Source organism: Aplidium turbinatum, chromosome 2 (genome assembly GCF_918807975.1).
Source record: "Aplidium turbinatum chromosome 2, kaAplTurb1.1, whole genome shotgun sequence".
Lineage (NCBI taxonomy): Eukaryota > Metazoa > Chordata > Ascidiacea > Aplousobranchia > Polyclinidae > Aplidium > Aplidium turbinatum.
The window spans coordinates 37,063,940-37,082,139 of record NC_137473.1 but is presented as its reverse complement, the minus strand read 5'-3'; the positions used below and the strand labels follow the sequence as shown (position 1 = coordinate 37,082,139).

At 38.4% G+C, this 18,200-nt stretch overlaps 1 protein-coding gene across 1 annotated transcript; it reads right to left on the bottom strand.

The window, feature by feature from the left end:
- Nucleotides 1-4,148: 4,148 nt before the first annotated feature.
- Nucleotides 4,149-13,952, bottom strand: LOC145764678 (uncharacterized protein C12orf56-like). Its single transcript, XM_082576326.1, has 11 exons — nucleotides 13,825-13,952; nucleotides 12,736-12,903; nucleotides 11,382-11,820; nucleotides 10,829-11,022; nucleotides 10,404-10,552; nucleotides 9,518-9,673; nucleotides 9,255-9,344; nucleotides 8,692-8,848; nucleotides 7,905-7,988; nucleotides 7,215-7,459; nucleotides 4,149-6,449 (listed from the first exon to the last, which is right to left on the bottom strand). The coding sequence occupies exons 1-11, from the start codon at nucleotides 13,879-13,881 to the stop codon at nucleotides 6,299-6,301; spliced, it is 1,890 nt and encodes a 629-aa protein (XP_082432452.1). The 5' UTR covers nucleotides 13,882-13,952; the 3' UTR covers nucleotides 4,149-6,298.
- Nucleotides 13,953-18,200: the final 4,248 nt, after the last annotated feature.

Here is an 18,200-nt window from a genome sequence, read left to right as displayed (position 1 = left end):
CACATACCGCCACCATTTGGTGTCACTGCGCAAGAAAATGACATCCCACGCTGCACTACTCAATGAAAACAAATCGGGATAATATTGTTTTTTGTAACGTCAAGTAATGGCCGACCTTACAAAATTGAACAAGTATACAATAATTGCCATAAAAAAGTTATCTGTAGTCATCATCGGCGTATGAGCAGATCTTTCCAGGCTAGATTTGAGGGCAGAAAGTCATCAGCCATTCAACAGTCTCGTCGTCCAGGACCCTCAAGACCATGTGGAGGACGGTGAGTTAGGCAGTGGTGAGTGACATGGTCTGCGGTCTGTTCTATGGCACCACACTCACATTCTACTGTAGGCTAATGGAGGAGCCATAGGCCCCACTTGTGCATGTCCGAACGAAATCGGCCTACGCCAGTTCGCAGGCGGTTAAGCCTGACCCACACAAGCCTTGCAAGGGACATCCCCGGTAGACAGGAATCGGCATCGGGTATGAAGTCACGAAGCGTGGAGGTGTGGTTTTGCCACTCCGTCTTCTACAGTACATGTGGTTCGTCCAGTGTTCTACACTTAACCTAAGTTCTTCTGCGTTCTTAAGTAGTTGTTGTGCGGCAGGCACAAAGGGGCGTCTTGATTTCAGCCGCTGCTTTATAGGTGGTGGTCGCTTGAATGTTACATGGAGGAGATGGTCGGGTCCAGAGCATGGCGAGCGAGAGAAATCGTGGCTCCTTTACAAAGTAGGGGAGACTGGGGTTAGTTGGAAAGTTTTTTTTTAAAGTGGAATTTAAAGCAATTGGTGCATAACCTGACAACTTGAAGCGGCTTAAATTATCGCCTATGTTGTCCCCTACCATACAACTAAAAATAAGTATTCAGTCAATTTAAATTTTAATGCAAATTTAAAATAAACAAACATAAAATTGATTTTCCAACTAACCCCATGCCTGGGGTTAGTTGAAAAACGTCAGTTTACTGCACGTTAATTAACTGGATACTCTTTTATCAACCAACAAACATTTACATGGGGTTGTAAGCAAATATGTTTACTTGCTTTGAAATCAAAATGCAATATATTCTATACCTAATCACCGTAAAAACCTTTTTTAATAAACTCATTCTTAAAACTTGTGATACCGTATATATTGCACTTTCCAAGCTATTCAAATTAAAATTTTACCAGTATATCTGCTTAAAACAAGTACATTGGAGCTTATACTAAGTACTATCATACCACGACGATATACTATCGCATCATATTACATCGTCATACTGGTATCGAAACATTTTCCAACTAACCCCATCCACTATTTTCCAACTAGCCCCATTAGCACATGACAAACTATTTTCCTAAAATATTCAAGCATGATGCATTTGACTAAAATTTGTTTATTTCTTGGTGTTGTAGAACACCTACAGCTGACACACACCAAAATACTTCTGCCTATCTTTAACGACATCGACGCAAAAGATGTTTCTTAAAACGCAAAAATTTTACTTCGAAAGTAAGAAAATACAAAATTGTCAGCCAAACAGGCATAACTTGACTCAACAAATCGAAACTAACATGGATTATGTGTTTTTATAAACTACATCACATGGTGGCAGTAAATATTTAAAAAAGTCATCGAGATTTAAAAAAATTACAATTTTTCAACTAACCCCGTCTTCCAACTAACCCCACTCTCCCCTAGCTCAGAAGGTTGGATGCCTGCTAGGATGGGTAAGTCCGTCGGGGTGGAACGCAGGCATCCAGTCACAGTACGCAGTGCATCGTTGATGACAGTATCAATATGGTGGGTGTGAGAACTACGGCACCAGATTGGTGCGCAGTACTCAGAGGTGGAATAAACAAAGGCTAGGGTAGCTGTACGAAGAGTTTTGGCACCAGCTCCCCAGCTGGAACCCTCCAATCGCCTCAAAAGTGCGACGCGTGTAGATAGTTTTTTGCACTGTGACTCCAAGTGTCGGCGGTACGTGAGTGACCTGTCCAGTGTCCAGGCTTGTGCCGAGATAAGTAGGTTCGGCACAGTAGGGCAGGCAGGCGTTCTCTTGCTCACAGCGGAAAACCATAATATCTCCGTGGGAAAGTTGTTAAGATAAAATTCCCGAATCCTTCGTCTGTATGCGATGACACCGAGCGAAACACACTTGTGAAGTCTCTTTACGAATTGTATTTCAAGAAAGGACAGCAGCAAAGGCTATTGAAAAGAAGGCGCAACACGTACGCACTAAAAAACTTGACACCGCAGAACAGATTTCTGGATAAAAGACTGAAATTTCGTCCAGTTAGCAAGCACAAAGTAGAACAGTTTAAAGTTCGGCCAACCTTCTCAAGTGACAATCGAAAAATAACGAAACTAATGGAATATTTCAACACGCGAGTAACTGGCATCCACGATGTAACAGTCAACATATTGTTCTGTAATTCCACACGAGATAAATCGGAATGATGCAACATTTCATCATTTACAGAAATGTTCTATGACATAAGACGCCAAGTTATTTAGATTTTAACGGTTAAACGGTTTTATGTGACGTTTGATCTGGGGAACGATTGTTCGTAACATTCCCATCAATAAGTTTCTGGGCAGCCGATTGTAGCATCGAATAGACAGCGATAGACACGTGTTTCGCCCATGAGGCTGGGCTCATCAGTATCGCACCGTATTCTTGCCACTTGGGTAATCGACCGCCGCTTTACCAGTCAGTTTAACTCTTATCCTTGTGGAAGGAAAAGAGCCAACAAAACCAGCAGGTGCCAGGGGTAGGACATGTGAATCGGCTGCCCAGAAACTTATCGTTTATTGGAGGTCTTTATGGCTAGCGTGGAAGCTACACCGTCATAGTTAGCGAAGCGTTACTGCTGCTCGCTGTACTAGCGAGTGATCAGCCTTGTGCTGATGGCCGGGAAGAACACCCCTTCTTCACATGTCCTACCCCTGGCACCTGCTGGTTTTGTTGGCTCTTTTCCTTCCACAAGAATAAGAGTTAAACTGACTGGTAAAGCGGCGGTCGATTACCCAAGTGGCAAGAATACGGTGCGATACTGATGAGCCCAGCCTCATGGGCGAAACACGTGTCTATCGCTGTCTATTCGATGCTACAATCGGCTGGCCAGAAACTTATCGTTTATTGGAGGTCTTTATGGCTAGCGTGGAAGCTACACCGTTATGGTAAGCGAAGCGTTACTGCTGCTCGCTGTACTAGCGAGTGATCAGCCTTGTGCAGATGGCCGGGAAGAACACCCCTTCTTCACATTCCCATCAATGTTGATGTTTATCTCACGCTGTAGCCTACCTCCAGGTTGTTAAGATGGATGGCCGCCGACACTGTCTTAGCCTTGCTGAGCTTTAGCTTCCATTTCTGGAGGTAGGCATGTCTTGGCTGAGGTTCCCCTCCACTGAATGCCAATTTTCCGCTGAGTAAAGGAGTGTCAGGTCGTCTGCGTAAGCATATTTCCTGGAGATGGTGGGGGGCATGTCGTAGGTGTATGTGTATGTTGAACATGGGCCAAGACTGAGCCCTATGGAATGCCGTTCTTAAGTCGGCGAGGTCTTCGACGACCGCTACCGGTTGTGAGGGTAAAACTGCGGTTTTGCCCAAGTTCCATCATCATATGAACCATGTGTCTGTCTACTGATCTACGGTTGATGTGACCTGATCTACGGTTGATCGTCCGTGTCGGAAGCCAGCTTGATCACGGGGGAGTTGCGGATCTATTAATTATTAATTCAACAGGACGTAGATGAGTATCTCGAGGATTTTGAAGGGGATGCAGAGCAATGAGATTGGGCGGTAGTTCTTCGGGTATCTGTGGTGAAACAATAAAGCCCTGACAGTATTGGTATGGTTATGACAAGGGTAGACAGTTTAACTGAAAAGAAATTTTAAAAATACTACAGTTGTAAAACTTTGCCATGGTAGTCTATTTGAAGAGATGCAAGAAGTTTGAAAATTTTGCGCATGTTTTTTTTATCTAAATTGTTTATTTTTACGATCACTTTTACAATGATTCAACGTCTCCAGACGTTGTCATGTAAACAAGGACAAGGTTGGCTGCTTGAAGTGCGTTCGCCAGCCAAAGTGGCTGTGGTATCTTCTCGGATTGATTACCGAGTAGGCTAAGATGGCAAACTAGTGCACACGTTGGATTTGCTTAGAGTACAAAAATATATTTTGGATTGAGACATGTGTAACAGCAACACACAATTACGATGAAACAGCTCGTGAAAAATTCTAAAAACAAAATTGCAGTATTCCTTTAAACAAAAATGTAATTGTAGCCTACGTAACAGCGTGGAAGACAAGTAAGGGAATACAGGTCACGTGGAAACTTACATTACCGGAGTACACATCAGTCAAAACAATGTGAAGAGCAGGCTAAGCTACGTTCTTTGTTTGAACCAGAGATAGCTGAACTTACCAAGCGCAGCTGCAATAGAGTAGACATCATACAAAATAGCCTACAAGACCTATGTGTTGCTGGATACAACAACATAAAATACGTTCACTTTTATAAGGAGTTCACAACTACAAAGTACCAAGTTTGCTCTTCATTTCTTTGAAACTTTATGCTAAGAAAGTGGACTAAAATCACGGCTTTTACACCGATATTACAAAAACAATAAAGTTTCGAAATGGCTTAGCATTGCTTTCCGTCCCTACTCTATTATTAAAACTTGTTATGTTTAACAATACATATTAAAAATGTAGAAATATATTATTTCCATTAAATTGTTGGCTTGCGCGAGCTTTCGTCATTGTTGTGAAGCAGATGCGGTGCTTTCAAGTGCGAGCAAAACTAAACCCAATTGAATCCATTGTTAAGCAACGATTACACAACACCAGCAATTTGCAAACAACCGTAGCATTGTATTGACGATTCGCAACGTTTAGTCAGGCTGGAAAGCTTGTTGGAAATTGTCAACTTTGTGTTAAACATGGCTACTGCACTTCAGAAAGCGAACCAACCTACTTGCCAAACCAAAGCTAACATTACGATGGGAGAATAGCAATTGCTGATAGTTTGCAATGCTACTGTCGTGAAGATATCGCGTCATCATACAAAATAAAAAGAATTTGAGTTCAAACTTCTAATTAAAGTTCAAGAGTTCAAACAAAAAATTTAATTTAAAACTCTTAAAAACTTCTGCTAGGTAAAATTATAATTAGTTAAATTATTATACTTAAAAATATGTAGCCAACTTGAACAAAGACATCTAATCGACTAAACATAGGTCGTTTGGAAGGTTTCAATCAATTTTATGACATCGAAACATCGTTCTAGTTTTCAATCAGAGATAATGACAGCTCATAGATTTTTGTGGTGTTCATTTTGAAAATTAATTGATTGTCACAAGAACAGACAGATACCTTAGGTTGGAGATATGGAACCGATTGATTGCTTAGATAGCCTTGCATAAACAGTTGAACACAGATCGTACATAAACACAACAGGAAAGGAAAATACGTACTAAGAAAATTCTCTGCAGTGCAACATTTACCAAAATATTTTTAACAGTTCAAGATGTGGTGTAAGATTTCCAACTGTAAGTCTTTAGGACAAGACAGTGAGCCCGGTGTGGTGGTTAACGTGAGCAACTTGCTACCTCCGTTTCCCATTGAAAAAACGTGGTTCGTAAAATCTAACTTCTTAAAATATATGCGTAACTTTCTGTGAGTGAAATCAAATCTAGCGTAGAATTAAGTAGTATTTCAGAAAATAATGCTGCTTTGAATCTGATGAAACGATACTTTCCAAAAATTGATTTGAGAAAAAAAAAACGGGAAAAATTGCGACAACAAGTTCAAAGATAACAACACAAGATCGCTGAGGCAAATCCACAATTCGTATCTGAAGACTCTTTGGCAAATCAGAAGCGCTGCCACCCGGGTTGGGGATGGCACGAATGAATGGATGGAAAAAAGTCAATCAGAAAATAGCACAAAGCTCATATCACGTAAAGAGATATGTTTCATAATGCTGAAAGCTTGAGAAATCGATCAATAGTAATCAAGGATAACACAAGAAATATTTGCCTACTTGAGATGGTTCACTGACATTTGAACAATGTAATAATGTTTGACTTTCAAAACGTTATCTATTCTTTGTACATCAAGGCCAACTGCTTTAAAGCTAATTTGTAAAAAAAATTGTGGTTGTTGGCGTTATCATACGATTAAACAACGTAAATCAGCAATAACTTGCATCTTCACAAATCTAAAAAAACTGTACAGCTAAACACAATAAGTTAATTAAAATACCGCACAAACGTAACATCCAGTAACAAGCAGCAATTCCGTAAAAACACTAAGCCATATCTCCACTCTTTCTTCTGAAAGTTGTTGCGTCCTCTTCAAGAACACACGCACCCACGCCAGACACTACGTTACGGGTGATTGCAGACGCAGGGAAGCATGGCGGAATTTTGAGGTTCAGATTTTCTGGTCGAATGTAGTACCTGAGGTACAAGGTTTAGTCATTATGAATGTAATTTGAAAATAACGTAATATTTACATTTTTACAATGCAAATGCGTGTCCAAAGAAGGTTAGTCGTATCCAGGCTTACGCCCGGTGATTGAAGATTCACATTAAGTGGACGGGAAGGCAAGGAAGCCAATCTTCGTGACCACCTTCAAGCATGCCTTTAAGTGTCTTGTCAAAGACACAGCTACATGCTCTTGAGCGGTGTCGAACCGGCGTCCTTTCGAACGTCGTTCCATGGTACTCACCACTCGGCAATGCATTCAAAAACGGTGTAAAGCTTTAATGAAATAAAAATCTTACGTCTTATCATTGAACGCTTTATATAAAAACAAACAAAACTAAAACGTTTTTCGATCAAAAAACAATCAGTCTCATAACAATGCACATAGAAAATAAACCCATCACGATGATAATAATAATTATAAAATGTTCCATTATGTATTGCTATGTCCATCACAAATATGCATTGCTCTCAGACTAGCGCTTTGCAAATGCACAAGTGAGGACGCTAGCAGCCCAAGTCAAGTTAAGTCAATTTATTTTGTTTCAATAGCGCCATATATTAACAAACAAGCAGAGTAAAAGTAATTGTCAAAACAATGCATTGTACAACTGTTGGTTAAGTTATGGGGCAATCAGCATGGTAGCGAAAGACCATCAGCAGTCATCTAGTCAGCCACCGCCCAAGCGGAAAAACTGATAGTGCATGGAAAATAACAAAATAAAAAATAAAATTACCTGAATTCCTCCTTGAAGCATTTTTTGGATAGCTTTACTTGATTGCATTTGGTGAGGCAACGGTAAAGCACGGTAAAGCTGCGATAGATTTTGACAATATCTGCTGGAGGGAGCGCCTGATCGAGCGAGTTGTCAGGATTAACGTGAGAGGATGTAGATGTTGAGGGCATCGACGGATCTGGAGTTTTCGGAGCCGATGTCCAAATGGAAACACACTTGGCAAAGACGCTTTGGAGGAAAGAGACCTGAAAAGTAAAAAAAAAAAAACGTTAAACACATTTTTCTAGATAGACTTTACTTAAAAGTCAATCGTTAAATTGTTTCAATAAAAATTCCAATGAAAAAATAAAAGTTTCAATGAAACCTTGTCACTGAACTTTTCATTAACATCTTCCTTTAAGTTAACTGATGATGCTTAGTGCGATAAAAATAATCAAAAAAGTAGAGAGTGTCACACTAAATGCAATCGTAAACTGCAATCACGTCTGAAGATTATATAATCTACTTCATCCCTATGAACAAATCGCACGCTATGTTGTTGTCTTGCTCGGGTTTCAGATTTTTTTATCTTTTATCTTTTTTTATCTTTGACGCAACAAAAACAAACGACACCTCTCAAGAAAGCAAAATACTTTTAAATAATTCAAACTGTTTTTCACTGTGAAAGCAACACAGTTTGATTACACTTACAAGATCAGAATGCAAGTTCAGCGAGGCAAACAAGCTAGATGACGTTAAGGCAGGTTCAAGAATCTCCGCAGCGTTCCAAGAGACCTTGATCATAAATATATTTATGACATGCATGATTAATTTATGTGCACAAGTCGATTTTAGAAAGATTGTCTACGCAAATTCTTGATGTTTCTACGTCGATTTTACATCTGATTACAAAACGTGCACGGTGAACAAAGTACATACAAAAAAATCGATTACGTATTTTAATAGCAGAAGGCTGTTTCACCATTTCATCACCAAACTCGTTTGTTCAATTGCAAAAACAGAACAGTCGTTTTATTTTTATCTGTAAGGATTTTATATAAATTCACATGTACCTGAAAGGATTTTTGTTTGTTTTATTTTTTGAGAAGAAAAAACGTAGAGACGGTTTTGAATTCGGGCAAAAGGTGGTGTGAATAAATCAATTTAACGTTAACTGTAACGTAACAATATACATAACATAGCATCAACAATCAACATCACAACTCAACTGTAACAACTTAAATGTAACAACTTAAATGTACCTCGTCGCAACCATTATAATCGCCAACTAAATATAGAGCCTATCGTTTCATGCACCCCCAATCCCCCACCAAACAAAAAGAGACTCCTATAGACAAAAGTACCGCACAACAGTCTTAAGGGTTCACATCCACACCCATTCAAACAAAATACGATAAATTTCTTGTACATTTTGTGCAAGAAATTTACACTTTGCACAACAAAAACAGGGGTAATTCGTAATATGCTGTTCAAATACCTGCTCTGCTGCTGCCATTAGTTCATAGAGAACGTGAGAGGCTGCCACTGTATAATCCTGGACCAAGGAAGTCATTTCCTTGTCATTTTCGAAAGTGGTTGGCAAGTTGGGTTTTGAAACCAATAACTTCATCAAACGTTCATAAAATGCGGAATCACTGTGAAATTAAATGTATAGATAAATCTTTAATCAAAATACAGCAGATACCAAAGCTTAAATAGGCAATAGGCATGTCGAACAATTTTTAAGACAAACCTGCAGTATATATATATATATATCATAATTTTTTATTTAAAGTATTCAACCATAAAATCACAACTTAGATATTAATTTATTGTAGCTGCCTCGGGTGCAACCTCAATGGCCAATACCCCATAATTACAATCTGCAATAAAACACCTTCTAAGCAATATCATCCGTCCAATGCAAAGCAAAAATAATTAAAACAACTTCGGATAATCTTCTCGTTAAAACCTCCCCCTCAATTAAATACATACGGTATTTAAACATTAAAAAAAATCAACACTAACAAAATATGCAACACTAACACTTGCACCACTTACCAGGACTTGTACAAAATTTTGATATTGGATGACAAGCCTTCCGTATGCCTAAGCATCTCTGACAAAGCTTCGCAAATGAGAACCATGCACCTGCATTGTTAACAGTTACTTTCGATTAGTTGTGTACTGCTCAGAAGCATCGTTGCATTCAAAAACAAAACCTGCACTTTTTACATGTAGGCTACGTCAAATCAAATGTTTCAATCACAATTAGTAAAAACCAAAAGGGTAAAGTACACCACAAACAATTAAAGACGTCCTACTCGACTTCATCGGCTCTGTTGGAGTGATTTGCACTTCCTGGGTAGGAATACTTTGATAAGTAATCAGCACATATGGCAAAAAAAGATGAATCTTTCCAAAAATACTTTTTTGCCATAAAATAACTCTCTCCAGCAGTTTTCAGTTCATAAAAATATCTGAAAAAAAAAACGTTCAGCCTCAAATTATTCAAAAGCGCAAAAAAACACTAAACTAGTAAAAAAACACTATATATATAGTGTTTTTTACAACTGGTCGTGTAAAAACACTATATATAAAAAAACACTATATAGTCAATGATTCAACAGTTCCCATTTTGGTATGCCTTGCCATCAGCAAGTAAGACGTCCACATGGCAACCTGGCTGAGTGGCTATCGGTGTTAAACCGGCGTTGGTTAAACAGACGTCTTAATTTAAGCACCACGCAAGAGCTTTCACTGCTCTACCAACAACTTCTGTGCTGATTCAAAGGCTGATGTATGCAAGAAGAGGGGTAACAGCTAAGATAGGCGGAATATAAACTTTAGGCAGATCAAATCAAGTGAAACTCATAAGAATGCAGTGTTATAAACACAAAGAAGTTTCTTCAATAACGGGTTTTCACATTGGTAGTGCATGATTGAGCTAGTAAACATAACAAAGTGATGAAGTAAGCGCTGATGTATCTCAACTTCTGTTCCAGTTTCTTGGTCTTCATCAATGAATCATTATAGCCTACAAGTTCTTGAACCTGACTGGTATTATTTATTTGTTAAACATAACTAAGACTGGGTTTAAAAACTAACTGTATCAAACACCAGATGCACAGCAATAGATTAATTAATCCAAATGCCAGCATTACCCAATATGACGATAACAATAATATAGCAACAAAAAGTACATAATACTTGTAAATGCATTTTAATGGCAATGGTTGATGGAATCCGTCTATGATATCATTCTTCAAATCTACCAACAAAGTATTGGTAAGGTCTTGATTAGTAGAGGTCACATCAACTATGGATTTCTGGTCACCTGCCATCAACTCTGTTGATTTCTTTAAAAAAGTTTAAAATGGTTACTGACTTATCGTACTGAGGACTAGGAATGTTGAATAACATTAAATAAGTTACACATTAGTCAATATTACATATATTTTCAGTTATAATTACTTACTAATTAAAAAAATTAAACTTGCTACATGTTTAGAAATAAAAAGTGTGCGTAGTCAGTGCAATTCAAGGTTTATAATAATAAGTTAATTATTATACTCTTGTCTATATAAAGTCTAAATGGAGTAGCTATTCATTTGAGTAATCAAACTATCACTTACCAATATATAAGCTCGCCAAACCACCTTCAGCATCATGAAAAAGACAGAAGCATCATTCAATATGTAAATGTGAAGTTCTTCAACGTTAACCAACGTTTGTTCAGCCACTTCAATTTTGAGTGGATCTCCTTTTAACGACTTAAAAGAATCCCAAGAAGTAAATGACTTAGCATCTGACTGACCAGTTTGAAAACCTAAAAATTAAGTCACTTTAAAATGACTTTGAAAATGTTTGTGTGTAGATTGTCACAGACAATGCGTAATTGCCTTTCCAATGACAAAGTAAGCTCTATAAAATATTTTCTTGAAATATCCTTAACACCATAAGTAAATAATACAGCAATTAATAGAATAAACTGGAGTAGAAAAAAATCACAAGTGTTTAACAAAGTAAATGCTAAAATTATTTTGATACAAGCTCCATACTGTTAACTCAAAATTACGCCTATTGCTTTGAATAGTTTTTTCACTATTTCATTTTAAATGCTTAGCTGTATGAAAGAGCAGTGTCTAATTTGATACAAAAACTAGAAATTATTAAAATTGAACTGACCAGTGACAGAGTGAGACAGAGTATCTGCAGATGACTTTGGCGATTGCAATTGTTTCGGGAAAGAAGACCGATAGCTTCGATCCAATAATCCCTTTTTTGGGTTATTATTATGATTGTTTTTGTTGATAGAAAATTGTGATTCTCCAGCAGGCATAACAGTGTCAGGTATTGCATTGCTTGAAGTATTGTTGCTTTTGGTAGAATTGCTTGGATCTTTTCCACTAACCCCAGAGCTAACATTGATCCCACTTGGTGATCTTCTTTTTAGATTAGATAGTGAATATAAAACATTTTTTAACACAGAACTAGATGAACCACTCGAATTCCATCTCTGCGAACGAGAGCCGCTTTCCTTTATAACGTTGGCTACATGTTGAATGGAAACATGTTGCACCATTGCTTGAAGTTCTTTTTGCAAAAATTTAGGAGTGTCATGAACCTGAAAATATGAAATGTGAAACAAAGAGATCTGACAGTTAACAAATTCAGGTGCATATGCCAGGTCCAGAGGTGGCAGTAGTGCACTACTTTACTCCCAACGCAACAGTAACAGAAAGGCACTACATTTGCTTCAATCGTACTTCTGCTGGCCCCTATTTTCCAATTTAAAGTCGAAAGAATAAATTGCGTTTAAGGATTTTTGTTGGAAACAATGGAGAATGAAATTAAAATTTCACATGGAACTTGTTTTTCACAATGGCATTGGAAACAAAAGTGGTACTGAAAAGTGATCTCATTCATTTTCAAGGTCATTTTGACTTCACAAGGTATTTGATTAGAGGTGTCAGTTTGAAACAACAGTAGTGTGTAAAAGTAGTGGTAGTGCATGCTAATTTTGGTCGAAATAGCAGCAGCTCATTACTTTTCATTAAGTGGTACCAAGTAGCGGTAGCGCCACTCTTTTGGCATATTGTAGTAGTAGCGCACTACTTTTAAAGAAGAGAGTGTCCATCTCTGACCAGATCTATAAACAATGATTAGAAAATAAGCATGATCAAAGTTTGTACAATAAAACACATCAGATTTTAAACAATTTACACAAAATATAACTATGCTATATCTACTATCTAGTCTTCAGTTTAGTGTTGAAAGCTTTAAATTACTGGACAGGAAGTGCCCAGTTTCAAGCACGCCATTAGCTTAGGTGTCTTGCTAAAGACATCATTGTGGGTCTTAAACGGGGTCAAACTTGTGCTCTTTCGAGTTTATATACCAAGGTTTTCATCACTTGGCCATAGCCAACTTCACAATGTTAAAAAAATTAAAGGAAGTGTCATAGTATGTGAAGGTGCCAAATTTTGTTAAATGTAGGCTACCAAGATTCAAACAATTATTAACAAAATATGAAACATACCAGCTGAACATCTCGAAGATCAGATAATGGGATAGAAAACAGAATGCTTTTTGGTGGGTTTTGAGTGACACATATTGCTTCATCAGTAATAAATATGAAGCGAAAAGTGTGCTTTTCGTTTCTTCCATGAACAATGCATGGATCACTAACCCTCACTTGTTCATACACCTATGACAATACTTTCGCATAAAATCATATTATGTCAAAAAAACAAAAACTTAAATCTTTATGCATCACAAAATGTAGGCTATGCATGTCATGACATGAGAACACATTACTTTTTGTGCTTTTCAAGACTACCTCAATCGAATTGTAAAGTTTTTTATGTGACATAAAGATGTTGCATAAAGTAGACTCAGCTTAATGTATACCAGTACCGTACCCAATGCTAAAAAGTCACAACTAAGTGATGTACATTGTACGCCTATACAAAAAATATTAATGCAGTTAGCGTAAACGCACACGTTCGAAAACCATACGCTGTATGCGTCAACGTAACTTGTAGAAAAAGTTGGCGGTGTCAGCGTCAGTGCATATACTAACAAACTCATTTTGTTTGCTAGGTGCCAAACATTCACGCGGTATAAACCACTCGAAACAAACAAGTTTTATTTTGAATTTCCACAAAGAAACATAAGCATTTGAAAGTGTTCATCTGACATTTTGCTGCGTTTTGGTTTCAATATGTCCTTGCCCATTGAAAACATTCTTTCAACTGTAGCGCTGCAAGGTATTGGCGTGTTGTAGCGAAAAATAACATTAAAAAGTATACGTTGATGCTATACGCTAAAAAAACGCAAAACCTTTATGGCGTAACCTCAAGCAACAACTATCCAAAAAAAGGTGGCCGTAAGCGTTAGCGTGAACAAAAAGTCTACGCCGCAAGTGTGCGGCATAGAATTTGCGGCATACACGTACATTTCTGGTCACAACCATATGCTAATGTAGGAGCTTAGAACTTCTCGTAAGATAAAAATTATAAAACAAAAATTCAATAAAAATTTAAGTTGTTATTCTGATAAAAATTTATACATAGATACAGGAACTTTTCTTTTTCTAAAAATTAGCTCAAATACTTTGATTGTGCACCTTATCATCCAAGGTTCTTTTTAGGTAGCTATCAAACTTTGCATTCTTATGTGCCATCCGTTTATCCCAGCCAAAAGCAAATACTATGCATTGAGCAGATCAGACTATTTTAACATTTTATCTCCATATCATTCTGTAAAAATCGAGAAAGGTTGACTTACAACGTAGGCTATACGAATATACAGTATATAACCAAAATTTGCTATATGCCTTATGTTTTTGAACCAGGTGTTTTATTCAGATCAGAATCAGTTTAAAAATTTTCACAAAAACTTTTATAAGAATAAAACTTTGTCTGTGACTGGTTCTATTGTCACAGCATTGACAACTGCTTTTGCAAATTGTTTCAGATTGAACATTGTAACTAGGCTACTATATAGGCTGTCATTTTATTGACAGTATCCGAGTTGGCCTATACACTTATTGACACTTAGTGTTAGAGTAAAAAGTTACAAACTATGATTAGGCCTACTTTTAGTGTAGTTGCATAGTCCTTTATGCTAGAAGTTAACAGTTGTTGTTTTTGCATATACCAGTAGATGTTTTTCCCTTATGTTTTGTTTTTTCTCATACTACCGAACTTTTGTAGGGCATGATCTTTTTGATATTTGAATTAAACCACAGAGCTTTACTTGATAATCGAAGCAGTAAACTTTTTTTTAATTTTACTGAAAATTAGCCAATCTTGTTTCAAAGTACCGTAATTTACAGATGCTTAACACTTGCACACCAGAAGCAGCTGACTCGATGACAAGTATCTAGCCTTTCGCCGCTTGCTTTCTGTTGTGGAATCTAGATTGCTATTTTAGTCATATTATTTATAATTGCACCGTACTATTCTTGCAACAAACGAAATAAAAGTTTTTACTTTATCTAAGATGCAACATGAACTTGCTCCTTTCTTCAACTGAAAAGGTAGCGTCGGTGACGACCAGTGTTGCCAAGTTACTTTGCAAAAACAATCAAATAAATCTAAAAAAAACACAAGCAAAAATGTGCAAATAAATAGAAAATGGTGGTCTTCTGCCAAGTCGCAAATAAAAAAAAATCTACCACTTACCAGCGTAATTTTTTATGCATATGAATTGCTGCAAGGTATTCAACACAAATAAAAAAGCTGCATTTCCTTGTAATCAGAGCAGGTTTTCTCTACTCTTTTTCTTGTCATTATATCTGTTTCTTCCTCTTCCCAAAGAGTTGAAAAAATGCCCTAAAACATGGAACTAGCAAATCTAAAATAATACCTAAACTTAAAACATACAAGCCTAAACTTGTGAGAAAACCGCACGGTTGGCAACACTGATCACAATGTCGCCTTGGAACTTTAAAAAGAATTAGGCTACAATAAGCTATGCAAAGATTTGAACTTGCTCAGTCAACTTCCAGAGATTTAACAGCTTTGAAGTGATTTCTCTGTATGATTGACACTTTTTGTTTGATTTTTTTGATAAAAGATACTGCAAAATAAAGGGTCTACAAAACAATTAAAAGTTGCCAGTTGCCTGTTATTTTAAGATTGGACTCCCAAAATTAAGCAACTCTCTGTTCTCTTATAATACCGTATAAAATAAATAACTCCAGTCCTTGCCTGATAGTGCAAAGATATGTAGGATTAATTGTTAAACATCAAGCAAGAACGGGGATTAATCATTTTTTATATCTTTGCTCTAGCCTATGAGAGAGAGATATTTGTTTATTTGCCTTTCTAATACGAGTCGAGAAAAAGAAACACAATTACATACAAATCAAAATATAGCAATAGAAAGGTCTGGCAGCACCGAACAACCTTGCTTAACCCAGTGTTTCCACTTTTAGGGAAATTTCCCTAAATTAGGGAAATTTGGAGTAAATTTTTGGCTGTAGGGAAATTTTTAGGGAATTGCTTGTTTTAGGGAAATTTAAATTTTACAAAACGAAATCATTTTTTTTTTTATAAATTAGAATTTGGCTGGTAATTTAAAAAAAAAAAGTGTAGCGCCAGAGAGCTCTGTCGTCTCTGACGTCACACGTACACGTCACTAGAATCTTCCAGAAGACTCCGCCTTGAGCGCATAACTGCACGTCTCGGGAATTCAACTTCTGTAATCAACGTCACTATGCCGAATTCCTACCTTGGTTCATCGTTATGTAGAATTGCAGTCGTGTTGCGTTGTGTGATCATATGTAAAACTCGCAATCTCACACTAGTACCTTCTTAAAGAAGTTAAGCTCATGATTTTAAATCAATCAATCAGTCGTTTGCTATGTGAAATTTTAGTCTTTTGTAGAGTTCTACAACATGTAAAAATCAGAGTGTGTTAAGTTTTTGCTATGTGAAAATCAATAGTTTGTTGAGTTTTTGTTCAATATGAAAAGTCGGTTCTTTCAATATGGAAATCAGTTGAATGCAATATCAAAAGTCAGAACTTAAAACCGGTATCAAGAAATCAGTCTTTGTAATTCTAAAGCAATATATCAGTTTCGTTGTTGCTACCGTTTTCTATTTTTGGCACTGCCAGGATGACGTTTGGATCAGTTTATTGTTAATGTAGCAGCGACGACATTTCGTATCCAGTCGTTGGTGGTGGAGCTTTAATATTCCGGTGTTTTCCTTTACTTTCTGTGTTGCTGGATCGAAGATTAAAAACTATAAACAATTACGTTGTGAGCAAGCATTGATCTTCTGAGTTGAGTTAGTAAACAATACAGCAGCGTAATCGACCTCGTGTCCTATCATTCCTTGCCGACTTTGCCCAGGAATGTTGCCATCCCACTGATGGCTGTGTATGGGTGGATATGCTGAAAGCAGCGTCCGCTACATATTTCTGGTGACCCCGACGTGATTTTTGCTAACTGTGAGCTGTAACGACGCGATCTTACTGTGAGTTAATTACTTGACTTAACTGTGAATTGACTGAATGTGAACTGATCGCTGGATGCACTGGATTATTCTGGATTATATCACGGATTATAACAAGCCTGCCTTTCATCGGACGCTCCTTCAACGACGACGCCGTGGGACTCAAGTTAAGTAACATTAATTCATGATGTTTGAATACTCTTTTTACATTATTGTAGTAGCCGTAAGCCTTTTTATTTCCCTCGTCGTTGTCGTCCTTGGCCGCCGCCTCACTCGTGGCGCGCGATCGGGGCGTCTTGACAGCAGCGATGACGATGTGTTTCGCCCCCGTCCGGACGACTCCCTTCAGGCACTGGATTGTGGTGTCTGCAAGCACCCCAGGCCCTATGGCATGTCGTTGCCGAGGTTCTTCGAGACGGACGTATCCCTTTGGCTTGAGCTAGTCGAAAGCTTCTTTAGAAATAGGGCCATTGATAATACTGACGAACGATATGACTTAGTTATACAGGCACTCAACGAGCAGCAATTGCATAGGGTCGCCGACGCCGTCGTCGACCGTGACGGTTGTGACGACCCCTATGCCATGCTTAAACGGGCCCTCCTGCGCGAGTTTGGTCTCACGGAGGGAGACCGTGTGAGTGCCTTGTTCCACAAGACGCCTCTCGGAGCCGAAAGGCCATCGACTCATTTAACTAAAATAAGACGACTTTTGGGTAGTGCTGCTAGAGGAAATACATCCTTGTTGCGTGAATTGTTTTTGGGCAAGTTACCGACTGACGTTAGGCGCATTCTAGCCGCGCATGCGGGTGATGATTTGGAGACGTTGGCGCGCCGAGCGGATGAAATAGTTAAAATTTCAAGCGGCGATGATGCCGTTGTGCAGGGTTCACGCAGTCTTTCCTCGCAGGCAGACATTAATCAATCTTTGGATAAGCGTGTCTCCGCATTGTCTGAGTCTGTACAGTCATTCGATCGCAGGATGAACTCTTCCGGTAGTGAGATTTCTGGGAGCTTCAGGACGCCTGACTGTCGGGCGTCCCCCTCTCTCGCCGCTCGGAGGCCCATGCCCTCACGTGACGACCTTCGAGGTCGCCCCTCACTCTGTTTCTATCACGATAGGTTTGGTCCTAGGGCCCGTCGCTGCGCCCCTCCTTGCAACTGGGAAGGAGCAAAAAACGTATCGGGTCCCACTTCAGCAGAGCGGGCGAAGTGGGGACCATCAACTTAAACTCCGGCGCGATGCTTCGGCTCTACGACCCGCACACGAATCTAACTTTTCTTATTGACACCGGTAGTAGCCTAAGTATACTTCCCTGCCGTTCCTTTAATCGTGCTAAACCCTCTAGTGTTCTTACCGCTGTGAACGGCTCGCCCATTCGGGTGTTCGGCAGCGTGCGCAAGCGGCTCTCACTTGGCCTACCCGTCGAATTTGAATGGACTTTTAAGCTCGCTGATCTGCCTGTACCCATAATAGGCATAGACTTTTTGTTGCATTTTGGCCTGTCCATTGACATTCCTAATAGGCGCCTGATTATGC

Bases quoted from the DNA above. Each gene is read 5' to 3' on its own strand.
- LOC145764678 (XM_082576326.1), bottom strand. From the start codon at position 13,881: ATGGCACATAAGAATGCAAAGTTTGATAGCTACCTAAAAAGAACCTTG. The intron at 11,821-12,735 runs GTATGTTTCATA...TCATATTTTCAG, and splicing joins ATCTTCGAGATGTTCAGCTG to GTTCATGACACTCCTAAATT. The intron at 7,460-7,904 runs GTAAGTGTAATC...TTTACTTTTCAG, and splicing joins TGAACTTGCATTCTGATCTT to GTCTCTTTCCTCCAAAGCGT.